This window comes from Lates calcarifer, linkage group LG8, assembly GCF_001640805.2.
Source record: "Lates calcarifer isolate ASB-BC8 linkage group LG8, TLL_Latcal_v3, whole genome shotgun sequence".
In the NCBI taxonomy this organism is placed as follows: domain Eukaryota; kingdom Metazoa; phylum Chordata; class Actinopteri; family Centropomidae; genus Lates; species Lates calcarifer.
The window spans coordinates 21873054-21885305 of NC_066840.1; the positions used below are offsets into that span (position 1 = coordinate 21873054).

Sequence of the window (12252 nt, forward strand, 5' to 3'; positions counted from 1 at the left end):
TTCACAGGAAAATGATTGGGATTTTTCGTCCGAATCCGAGTCAAATCATCTGTTTGAGTCACCTTTCAACAGGTGACGAAGCAATAAAAGCAAACTGCCGTTTAAAATGAGAAGGCGCTGCAGATACAGGTTGCAAAACAGTAACTAAGGCCACACAATGACAACAAAACACCTGCGCGAACGGGAAGCAAAGTGCCTGAGGGTTGGTTTTGTATTTAGTACTCCGTGACTCACCTCTATCCATTTCTGCGCCTCTTGAAACGCGGACTCTGCGGCCGACTCGGTCACAGGGTGATGCTGATGAGACTGTCCTATGTCTGCAACCGGACTTGCCATTGGCGAAGAAGCTCAGCTCTTCAAGTGTTAAAGCCTGTTAAAAATGTGTAAAAGCAGCTCAGTGCCGCGTTATTCCACCGAAATTAGTCGTGAACCGTCAGGCGTCAGTCAGCCCCGTCTACTCCGTCGGTTGTAGGTGTTGATGTTGCAGCAGCAGCAGCACCGGCGAGGCAACGGACCAGTTGCTGCTCTCCGGTATCGCTCCTGTTGGAGTCTGTGGGCAGACAACCAGCGTCAAGTCAGCAAGAGTCTCTCGTTACATGGCTTCCGGTGAAGGCGCTCAAAATAAGTTTTAGTGGATGACCATATTGTATCATGGGGGACATTCAAATATAACACATTACATTGCATGCTGTAACAGACACCAATATTATCACACCCTTTAATGGAGTTTATCAAGGAAACTGTAATGTTTATCTTATTTGTTCAACATATGCATTTCTCACACACTCAAATTACCCCCAAACTCCTTCAACAATACTATAAACACTTCACTTTTACAGAACACACAATTTAAACGAGAACAAAAAATATCAGAAATCAGAAAATAAAAGTCCTGTCTCCCTCTCCAGGCAGTTTGATAGACAGGAAACTAGTCTCCTCATCTGTCAGGATGTTCCTTAACGTGCTAATTAAGCTAAAAAGGGGAACTTTAAGTGTGCTTATTCAACCTTCCAAGTACAAACGCCATAAATCCGTGCTATTCCTGTGGCTAAATAATCGTCATTTTTACATCTAGCTAACACTTCTAAGTTAGCCTTCATTAGCAATGAACTAATGTTAAACGAAAGTCAAGTAAGCTAGCATCTGATTCTGAAGGACAAACAGTAGCAAGACGCTACAGGTTGTCTCTCAACACTGAACCTACCGCCGGGTTGAAGTCATTTCCAGATTCTTCCTTTCCAGCCGAAATGAAACATATCCCATTTGTGGCATAATTAATGGGTATTTGAGGTTTTCAAGTTGCTGTTCTGTATCTCAAACTCACAGATGTATTAAGCTCAAAGTTAACGCACAGTGTAACCGGAAGTAAATATATGTCTTCGTTTTGGCGGTAAAATCGCGCCCCTATCTCTGTTTCTGATTGGCTTACCCTGATGTCCTTACCTTAGCCGTGACCAATCATCACTTTCCATGCGTAAACCTGAATAACCCAACCACTAAGGGTAACTAGTACTAGCCAATCAGAGGCAAGGTAGGGGCGGGTCTTCACCCACTTCAGGTTTGGTAGGAAAATTTTAACCACAAACCAGAAGAAATGTAACGGAAATTACACAAATATTTTTAATATGTGAATTCGAGGAAAATATATCATTCTGTCTTGAAAGAGCCAAGAAATTCACTCTTCATCTGTTACAGTGCATTTCATATTGATAAAATAAGGATATTTCGTGTCTTAATGTATCTTAAATGTATGCTCTTCACATGTTCCTTTTCATACTTCTTTTCATACTCAATACACACCCAGCTAAACATAATGTAAGAGAAGTGTATCTCTTATTTAGCTTACCCTGGATATAAGTGGTGGACAAAAGATAGAAACATGTCCATATATGAATGAATTTGATGCAGAACCTGCAACGTTTGTTCCTGTAGCAATTTGTGTAGGCTCTTATTTTGATAGCAAACCCGCCTCGGTTCCGGTAGAAATCTGGCAGTTTTTGGCTAACTTGACGTAGCCGGACTGACAGGACTTGCACACGCGCAGTATGGTTCACTCCAATGGCCAAAAATACACAAAGCAGCGCCGCTCCACTACCAGCCAATGAGGGCAGCAACACACTGGGGATCTCATACCCACTTTCACTATATGGGGCAACTGACAGAGCAGAGTGTTCACTGATTTAGAGCAAAGGAACACAAAACTGAGGTTCACCTGTGACTGCCAGCTATTGAGGCAATGAACAATTAACTAAATCATGGCCTGCTATTTAGGAAAACATGAATATTAGTCAATCAGCATATTCTCCATACTTCAGATCAGTTTGATTCTGCCAAAAAATGATGGATTCTGTGATTTTATAAATCACTATTTTGCAAATAAAAAGTTGGGTTCAGCCTGCACCCAGACTTACACAAGAGATTAATAATGAAACTCTTAACACGAGGCTACTCTGAACAAGGTTGGAAAACTTTATTAAACTTTGCCCCCCTGTCTTACCCTACTTATATATTTATTCTATTTATTTATTTATTTTAAATAAAAGCTCTAATCCACATTTTGCATCAGATATTCCTCTAATGGCCATGGGCTATTTGTTAGATATACACTATAGGAGGCCTTAACATCTTGATGATGCCAGTCAAGACTTCCAGGTCTTGCAGACACCCAGTATTGTCCACGGGGTTGTAGACATTCTTACATCTTTGCTGACCTCTTGTGGAAGAATGCAGCAGTATTGAAAAGCAGAGGGAGGAGCTTTCCCAAACAGGTCTGCTGTGTGTATCCAGCTGAATCCAGTCCCCACTCCTCTCCTCTGTCTCTCCAGGTGTCTACTTCCTGGATATGAAAAACAGTTTAGTGTGGCTTTCTCTCCTGTTGAATTTCTCCCAGAAGATCTATGTCAAAGAGAAAATCATGGTTTGCTTTACAGTAGGCTGGCTGTTATCACATGTTGCTTACATAGGCTACTTGACTTACCGGGGTGACAGTCCCACCTGTGTTTGACAGGATGCACTCTGAACCTGGACAGGCAACAGGGCAGCTCGGTAAGAACCATTACCACTGTGTTATTACTTCTGTCTCAGGAAATCAGTTAAATTTTCATATTAAAATTAACATTTTCTTTATTTATTTAAAATGTGTTAATAAACTGTCTGTATTCTTCAAATAGTGAAACACCATAAACTATATATATACTGTACGTTATCTATTTTAGTTAACTGACAAATCTTGGAAAAATCTTGGTGAGATGTGTTTGTTAAAGTTAATTCATAAAGGGCTACACATCCATTTAGGGCATTGTACAGTTATTGAAATGTAAAGAGTGAGTGGCCAGTCTCTGAAGGATGGCTGACTCTGCAGGTTTTCATTCCAACGTCACAGCAGATGAATTAAGGAAAAGCCTTTGTTGTAGTGTTTGACTGTCAGAAACAACTGCAGACTCTCTGCCCTCCACAGTGCATGGTTTGACAATCCTGCTTTCAAAATGTGACACTGACACACTTTTACTGGCTCCAAGTAAAATGGCACAAATCATACTTTGTTTAATGTTCCCCTAATGCTATCTGAATTGGAAGTATAACTTGTGCATGCCAAAACACAGATTGTTTAACCATTAAATTTGTTCACCAAAAAGAATTACAATATACTTATACCATAGTGGATGTTTATTGCAGCATTAATCTGCTGAAAATAAAAACTTGGTTTTGCCTTTTTCTTGCCAAGAATCAGAAGCTGGATCCAACAACAACCACAATCAATGAGATGAACCTCTCAGAATGGTACTTAAAAATCAAACAACAACAATATGTCGTTTTTCTGAAATCTCATTTTGGAGAGAGGTTTTCTAACTCAAATGCCAGATTTCCACAAACTGATCTCAGCTTCTCCCTCTTTATCCACAGGTTTTGAGGTTTCTTACTGTATTTCCAGCAGCAGTTCAAATGTGGCTGATTGCTGTTTCCATCCCACTGCTTCCTGCCATCATCATGGTATCCAGCCGTTATCGTGTCAAAGTCTTCAAGCTGTACCATCAAGCTGTGGCCTGGGTGCTGAGGATGATGCGAGGGAGAGTGTGTGTTAAGAGCACCCATGCCTTTGTGTTCTCTGAGTGCACCCCATGGCAAAGTTGACAGTGTCCTGGAGACCTTTGACCTCTATGCTGAGACACACCCCTCTTTATGCATTGGTCCAGAGATTGGTAAGTAAGCAGTGGAATCACTTTATTTACCAAATGCACAAAGTCACATGAAACTGTCTTTGTGATATCAGTGCAAACTAGTACATGAATTAAAACATATCTTAATATTATACTTGACTAACAACTGAAAGTCCTTTAATCTAAAGGCTACAATCTAGGGTATAGATCCACTGGAAGAGAGAGAGAGAGGAGCACAATTTGTTGTGTTTTGAGATACCAGTGGTTGACAGGTGCACACATCCAGGAGCCAAGTTTAACATAAATTTATTTGCAAATCAAATATCATTCAGGCATGAATTTCCACATCCCATGACCATCTCTGAGGAATTAAAGGGGTGGGATAGATGAAAATAATGCTGCTGTTATTATGGATTTGCTGTTGATGAAGCTTCCTGAGAGTGGCGCTCTTTTCCCTTCCTTTGTGCCATTGTGGCTGAACTCAGGCAGCTCCATTTTTTTCCTCCGTTTTGCTGTCAGATAAATCTGAAATATACAGCATATTTTCTCAGGCAGCGTTTGGAACAGCAGTAGTAATTGTTTTAATCCGGTGGCTATATGTTGAACCAGTTGTTTATTAAGGTTGAATAAAATTGATAATTTACAGATGCATTATGAAAAAGTCAAACCATATCCATCAGTCTTAACTTCCATTCATGATATCAACAACATTAATAATACTGACAATTCTGTAAGTAATTCTAATTACTATGTTCTGCCCACAGGCAGTTTAGTAGAAAATCATTAAGAAACTGCTGCTTCCATGTTTACAGTATATCAGCCTGTATTCTACATTTTGTATCCATTTTCTCAGCTTAATAACATTTGTACCTTTAAATTAAATAATCAATCTTGTCAGTTGTGAATGTTGACTTTCCATATTAGTAGCTGGTAACAAATACGACATGAGTTTGGCAAGTTCTACTGCATTAATTTCTTATGCTATTGCAACATAAGGTAACATAATTAGTGAGTGAGTGGTGTCTTTATCAAGACAGATACTGGTTAAGATTAAACACTGCATATGGCTCTAAATTCCAGATCCATCCCACTGGCATCCATTTATGTTCAAAACATCCTCTGGTCTGAGCCAACAAAGAAATGAACACCACGCTTGTTTTTCTCAACTCAGGTGAGGCGTTGGATGAAGTGGTGAGGCGTGTCCGTCCCTCTAGGGTGTTGGAGCTGGGGATGCACTGTGGCTACAGCTCAGTCCGCCTGCTGCGTCTGCTGCCCCCTGCTGGCAGACTGATCACAGTGGAGCTGGACCCACTCACAGCAGATTTGGGAGAAGAAATCATCCTGGTGGCTGGCTTCAAACACTCTCAGGTACAGTCAGGAATGATCACCACAGTCTGATAAAACATAGCGTAGCAAATGGATTTTAACTTCCTTTCCTCCACTCTTCTCATCCTCTTCAGTTCCAGGTGTTGACATCTAGCTCAGCTGAGGCCATCCCAACCCTGCGATCATTACTTGAGCCTGATCAAAGGACCAGTGAAGGCTTCAACCTGGTGCTAATGGACCATGATCCCCAGCAGTACCTTCCAGACCTGCTGACTCTGGAGAAGGAAGCGCTCCTCTGCTCCTCCGGCTGCTCCGTCATTCTGATCAACAAAAGAAGAAGAGCTGAGGATCTCAGAGAAATCCTGGATCACATCAAAGCGAGAGCAGACTTCTGCTGCATCAAGACAGAGCTTCAGTTCATGGTGGAAATCCTCTACCAAAGGGAAGATACTAAGGTAGAATGTGATGACAAAATCTAAAGATGTGGGTGTGTGATTTCAGTTTGTGTCGACTAATGGTATTAAAGACTCAACTATTACTTATATATATACTTGAATGAATGACAAGCAACAACTATTAAACACAAGTAGAAAAGCCTTTTTTGTGCTATGGTGAAAATCCTTGATGTATTTACACAATGACTTCTTCTCACAACAAAAACAACAAAGAAAAAATGACTAGATGTAGAGCACAGAATAACCACTTGATGGCGCACTCTGCTTTTTAAAAATATTGGAACTCAGGCACTGAACTGGTTTTGACCAAGCAAATCCTTTAAAGGAAAATGCCACCGGTTTTAAGAACTTGCATGTTTTTTCTGCACCCCAGGGCTGCTCAGTAAACACAAGTAAACATCTTCTCTATTGCTACAAACAGGAAAGTCAGTCTTTGAATTTGCGATGTAAATACTCTTATATTTCCTGATTTATTTATAATGAAGTAGATGATTCACAGCCGTCTTGTTCTGACACACACTCACTCTTGTGCATGTTGTGTTGTTTACTCTCAGACCTCAGCATCTGTGTTTACAATTAAATAAATAAAGCATTATTGGGGAAATTGCTCCCAGCCGATCTTTCCCCCCTTTTCACTAACATCAGCAATCTAAGTGGCTATAATGTCTGAGATTCAGTGTTCCATCAAGCATCTTAAATGAGGAGAATCAGTGTTGTCTTCTGGGTAGAACTCAGGTGGAGTTTTTTCTGAATCAGCCTCTAATGGCACTGCTGAGGGTTTCAAAGCAGCTGGAAAGTCATTACATGGTTTAGAGACAATTTAGTGGTGAATTTAAATAAATAATATTTGTGCAATAACACGATTTAATTAAATGCAATATTTCCAGGAGCCTCAGGGTGGGTCCACACTCCAGGTCGCAGCGTGCTGAGTGTTGTAGTGAGTAAAATGATACAAACTAAAAGAGCTCACTGCAGTTAAAGAGAGATAGATAGAAAGAGAGAGTCAGGGGAAGGGGTGTATGTTTATGAATTAGACATGGAGGTTAGGTAATACACAGAGAGGGATGAGGATGCTGTAAATACATCCAGTTTAACTGTTCACTGTGAATGTCTCCACAGAGCAAAACAGGTAATGGTGCTGGCAGAATTTGACGAGCTACATGAATACTTTATAATCTCATGCTTGGATCACTATTTGCACAGCAGGGGAAATGGCGATTGCCTTTGTTGAATTAGACTTGTTTCCAGGAAACTCTGATATGTTTAAGGTTTGTTTGCCACTGGGGTTGTTCATTATGTATTAGCTGAACACTGACTGCTGTCTGACATAACCACCCAACCCTCTGTGCTACAAGGTTACATGGATTTCAGTTCAATATGAAGTAATAATGGGAAAGTAGACTACAGGCATCAGGTTACTGTTCTCTCTGGTAAAAGTACTTCTACTATGGAAAAATTGAAGAACTATAATCAACCAACTGATTAGTAGACAAAGTTAGACACAAAATCAGTGCCAAAATATAACTACTTTAATTCCAAATTAAGACATTCCACATCAAGACAATTTGGAAAAAAGGTGACGCCCACTCAGAGCAAGTGATTGCCTGCATGAAAGTCAAAGTACTGAATATTAGTATCGCTAATTAGCAATCTGGAGCATTTCACTTTGGGAAAAGCAACATTCAGGGTGGGTGTAATCATCTGTGAGGATTTTTTTCATCCATTAGAAGGAGTTTGCAATTTGTGTTTCGCTGAATGAAAGAAGTAGTCTTTAAATTCTGTTTTCTGGCAGAGTTTGTTGTCTTTGTAAATATTTACTGCAAGTTGTGTTTGAATTATGGACTGATACTTCCATTTAATACAGAAAAACAACATGGTGTAATAGTTATTTGACTCAGCTCTCCTTACTATGCTATGAGCCAGATTTGCATAAGTGAAAAGAAAAGCAGGAATATTTTTTTGGTCATAAGATTTAAACTTATGCCCAGCTCACAGATACACAAGCAGTCACATGTTGGTGGCCTAGTATAATGCAAATCTACACATGTATCTTGTATTTTTGTGAACCAACATGCTGTTTTTTATGTTAATATTTACTAATTTGGTTGAATTTACCTTCAGTCAGCTGTAATGTACTACAAGATAATGGCTTTTTGATACTAGACATTTTAGAGACACAGCATTACAGTCATGTTAGCTGTACCTGACATGTCCCCAAATGGCCAGTATGTGTATGTAATTACACAAAATAGACCAACCGTAATGACTGCTCATTAGCTTCCACCGCCATTTCAGCTCAGATAATCTCCCTGCTTCCCACAACGCGAGTGTTAGAGCCAAGACGTGGTCAATTTCTCAGCTGTCAGAGGTGATTTAACATTTCCTTGCCCTCCTTTCAGAGCACCACTAGTGTACACAATGATGTACAACCAAATGTAAACACCATGCTCTATGACCACCCAATCCCTCACCCCTCCCTCCATGTTTCCCTAAAAAGAAATCCCTATTTTAATGGGTTCAATTTCTGGGTTCCTCCTTCGTCAGGCTATGAACTGCTCTCTGTGCTATGGAGGCTGGATAGTGGATGTAAACACAGCTTTCAATTTTAAATCAAACCCTAAAAGAGCCACACTCCGCTGCCCTCGGGCTCTCTGCACAAAGGCCCTTCATACTCAAACACCCCACATCTCACTGCTGGGAACTTCTGGCTAGCTATTCACCAGGATAAATTCACAACTGAGACAGAAACTTCCTCAGTAGCTGTGAGTGTCAAAGTTATGCAGAGAATGTTATATTCATCTTTTGTATTGTGTCAACTGCCATGCCAGCTATGATCCTATACTACACTTAAAGTAGAGGATTGACAGTGTGGACAGTTTTGTAGGATTTTTGCCATAACATTTTTGTCCATTAACATTATTTCATCAAACATGCAGATTTAGATCAAAACTGTGATATTCTGTTCTCTGTACATCAAATTACACAACAGAGCAAAAGAACTGTACGCTTATGCTGCTGAATCAATACCTCCTCACTTCCATCTCTTCAGGGTTGATTGAAGTGGAAAAAAGTCCTCTACATTTAATGAGACTAGAGTGTTTTCTCACCTGACAACATGGTTTGTCAGTGAAAAGTTTCTGACAACAGACATTGTCACAGTGGAGGAGGTCATAATAATGTACCTCTTAAGAAAAAGGCAAAAGTGGAGGCAGCATTGTAGACGACAGTGGTCTGTGAGGCCATTAGATACATCAAGACATGTGGACGGAGAATTCTTTTAACTAATATTAACAGAGAGTTTCTTTGTAGTGTCCTACGGTCGTGCCTCGCTTGAACTATTGGCTACACTGCCACGATTTTCTGTGGTACTCCATTTCATCTGTATCCATAAGCTGTCAGAAAACATGCACAAACACGGATGAAATGAACACAAAGTATGGAGAGAGGGCTTTGTCCACCAACAAGAGCAACACATGCTTTCTGCTCTTACACCGATATATATCAGCAGGATGACTCTGATGACATCCAAAACTGTCACAAATTACAGCTGGAAAAACAAGTCCATTTCATGATGCGATAACTTGTTGGTTGGTGTTAAGGAAGGAGTATGATGTGGCTTAAAATTGTCATTCCTTTGACATCACAGTTACAATACCAGCCACTTGGTCAAGGTAATGGAACAAGACATAGTTAAAAGTCCAGTGTTTTGCTGACCCACTCCTCTACACTGACCTCCTACATCTGCAGATTTTGTGTTTCTGTAACAAACAGCACACTATTTCCTCATTTGCTCCTGATGGACAAGAGGCATAACTCCTCCAGCTGCTACAGGGCTTTGGTACTTAAACGTAAACAAGTGCTGTTTTGGACACCGGCTGAAACAACTGATGCTGTCATTTTTCGTAGGAGGACAGTCTCTCTTGTAAAAATGAGCCATCTAGGCATTTGAGCAAACAATGAATGCTGTCTATTTTCTAATCAGGACAGTACCCAGCTGTATAAAGTCGTTTAAATTTCAAACTTCAATGGGTCAGATTGTGTGGGGCTATTTTAATTGAAATGAGCATGACAATTTTTCTTACATTTAACCTCCAAGTAGCTTTCATTCTGTGATTAGTGGGGATAAAGGTTATCTGTAGGACTGTTTACTGTGTCACATTTTACTAAATTTAGATTCTACTGGACTTCATCAAACTATTATTTTTTTCAACTTACTATACAGGATTGGCAGACACCTGCAGCACAGCAGCAATCCTCTGTAAGGTAGTGCTGTTTTATGTGCCGTTTTACATTGGGAAGTCTAGCAACATAAACACTTGTTTACAGCAAAGTCATTTTAAATTCACACCATGTCTCTTCTCAGGCAGTGAAAGAACAAAGCCTTCCTCCTGTGCGTCTGGTTCATCAACTGGAGTGGGCAGAGCGAAAGGAGAGAGGAGACTCCTGATGGCCTCTCCAGAGACCAAGGGACTTCTATATTTGGTACACTGCGATAGCCTGCTCCCCCCACCCCCACCCCCTCTGTTCACTTCAGGGTTGTGTAATGATGTTGTATCCTCACATTTGATTGCTGTCACTTGAAACTGTTATTTCTCCAACATGTCATCTTCTCAGGAGTGAGGGCTGACTTATTTTTAGACTGTCTGATGTGTGCTTTTAAGATATTATAGTCATTTTAAAAAGACTTTAATAGGCTTAGGGTTTGTAGTGTGTATGGTTCTGTACAATGTATCTGTGTGTCTATAGTACATATCTATATATCTATCTTTCTATGTATGGCTGCAGAGGGGAGCATCAATGACTCTTTAAGTAAAACTTTATTTTAGTTGATATAAGATATACTGCATGATTAAATTTAGATAATTAGCTTCTCCCTTATGTCTTTTCCCTCCCACCTCGTTTCCTTGACACTTTTTCTCACGATTTCAAATTAGCGATGGTGAAATATATCCATTGGCTCAACAGATTATTTGCAAAACTAACATGTTTAATTAAATATTAAAGTGATTGAAACACCTGTGAGATAAACACAGACTTGAAAAAAGACGGCTCAGCTGAGCCATGATCAAATTAAGTTGGTGACCTGGTCCTTTACTACAAATCACAGAAAAGCTACTGAAAAATTAAAACGCTAAAGTTAGGTCTTTAAATCTGTGGAGGGATCTGACGATGTGCAGTGACTCTACCACCTGCCTCTGACCCAGACTTCAACCTGCAACACACACACACATACACACACACACAGGCATTCACACACATACCCTCCCTGTGGAGAGAGGGAAGATTGGGAGAAAATAGACCTCCCAGCATGTGGTGTCTTAAGAGGGTTGAAGCCTCTCAGAATGTACTTTCCCTCCTCCTGGTTGAAGAGACCTCCTACACTTGAGATTTTTATTTTTGGGGAGAATCAAGACATGCTGTCCATGTCTCATAGTTCAGACATTAAGAGCATTAGTTTGGTGCTGAGGAAAAACTGGACAAGCACTACTGCCGTCCTCGATAGGGCAGTATTACAGATATGTTATGGTGCTGTTTGGAGCTTATTTAACTCTTTTCATCATTATAGTATTCACTCTGACACTAAATAAATGAAATTTTATTTACATATTTGCTAAACACAATAAAAGCTGGCTACTTGCTAATTGAGTGTGTGTTTGAGCAACACAAAGTGAATTTTTGATGAACTTGATAACATTGAAGAGGTTTCACTTACTCAATCCAAGGCAAGGTAAAATCATAAACTTAAATAACATTGTGTGTTTGATAATCCTAACCCTGGAGCACAAATACAAATGACTGCTTCATTCGTCAACACTGTGTTATTGTTTGTTCTTTCAGTTATATTGTAGAGGTTGAAGCCTCTTAAGTTAAAATGCTGGTAGGAGGCAGATTGATGCCTGACTTCGAAAGAAAAGAAAATCTAGTATTTATTTGTTTAGCACCTGAGTGATAAGGGCACAAAGACTGTCATTATTTATTACTGCAAATGATGCATTTTACTCAAGTGCTTAAGCGGTGTGTTTGTTTCTGTGTCAGTGTCAGATTATGCTTTTACTGAACTGAATTTTTTTTTTCTTTCATGCTTCATGTTGCCACACCTTTCCAATTTCCAGTAATTGCCCCTAGTTATATTTCCCTGTAAGATCAGTTATTAGACTCATCATGTGCTTTATCAGGAATACCATACTAATACTGGACAGGGCCTCCCTTTGCTCTCAAAACAGCCTCAGCTCTCTGCGTTGAAAACTGTCCTTTGAAATTCTGGTTCATGTTGATGTGATTGCATCATCATGCTGCAAATATCCCATTCAGCC

The 12252-nt window shown here is 39.9% G+C and overlaps 2 protein-coding genes across 2 annotated transcripts in view; one reads left to right on the forward strand and one right to left on the reverse strand.

Annotated features, from left to right (window-relative positions):
* The window catches only part of LOC108901506 (LIM and calponin homology domains-containing protein 1), a 151057-nt gene extending 149709 nt beyond the window's left edge, over positions 1 to 1348 (reverse strand). Inside the window, exons 1-2 of the mRNA XM_051072547.1 lie at positions 1205 to 1348; positions 235 to 550 (exon numbers count right to left, since the gene is read on the reverse strand). Coding sequence (XP_050928504.1) covers positions 235 to 336 — 102 coding nt within the window. The 5' untranslated portion in view covers positions 337 to 550; positions 1205 to 1348. The remainder of the gene's footprint in view (positions 1 to 234; positions 551 to 1204) is intronic.
* A 1480-nt stretch (positions 1349 to 2828) lies between these two features.
* On the forward strand, positions 2829 to 11750 carry LOC108901532 (catechol O-methyltransferase-like). The gene is given in 7 exon segments (XM_051072557.1): positions 2829 to 3045; positions 3725 to 3780; positions 3904 to 4116; positions 4118 to 4199; positions 5329 to 5525; positions 5618 to 5938; positions 10302 to 11750. Coding segments are annotated over 6 exon segments (900 nt in total). The 5' UTR covers positions 2829 to 3045; positions 3725 to 3777; the 3' UTR covers positions 10386 to 11750.
* Positions 11751 to 12252: the final 502 nt, after the last annotated feature.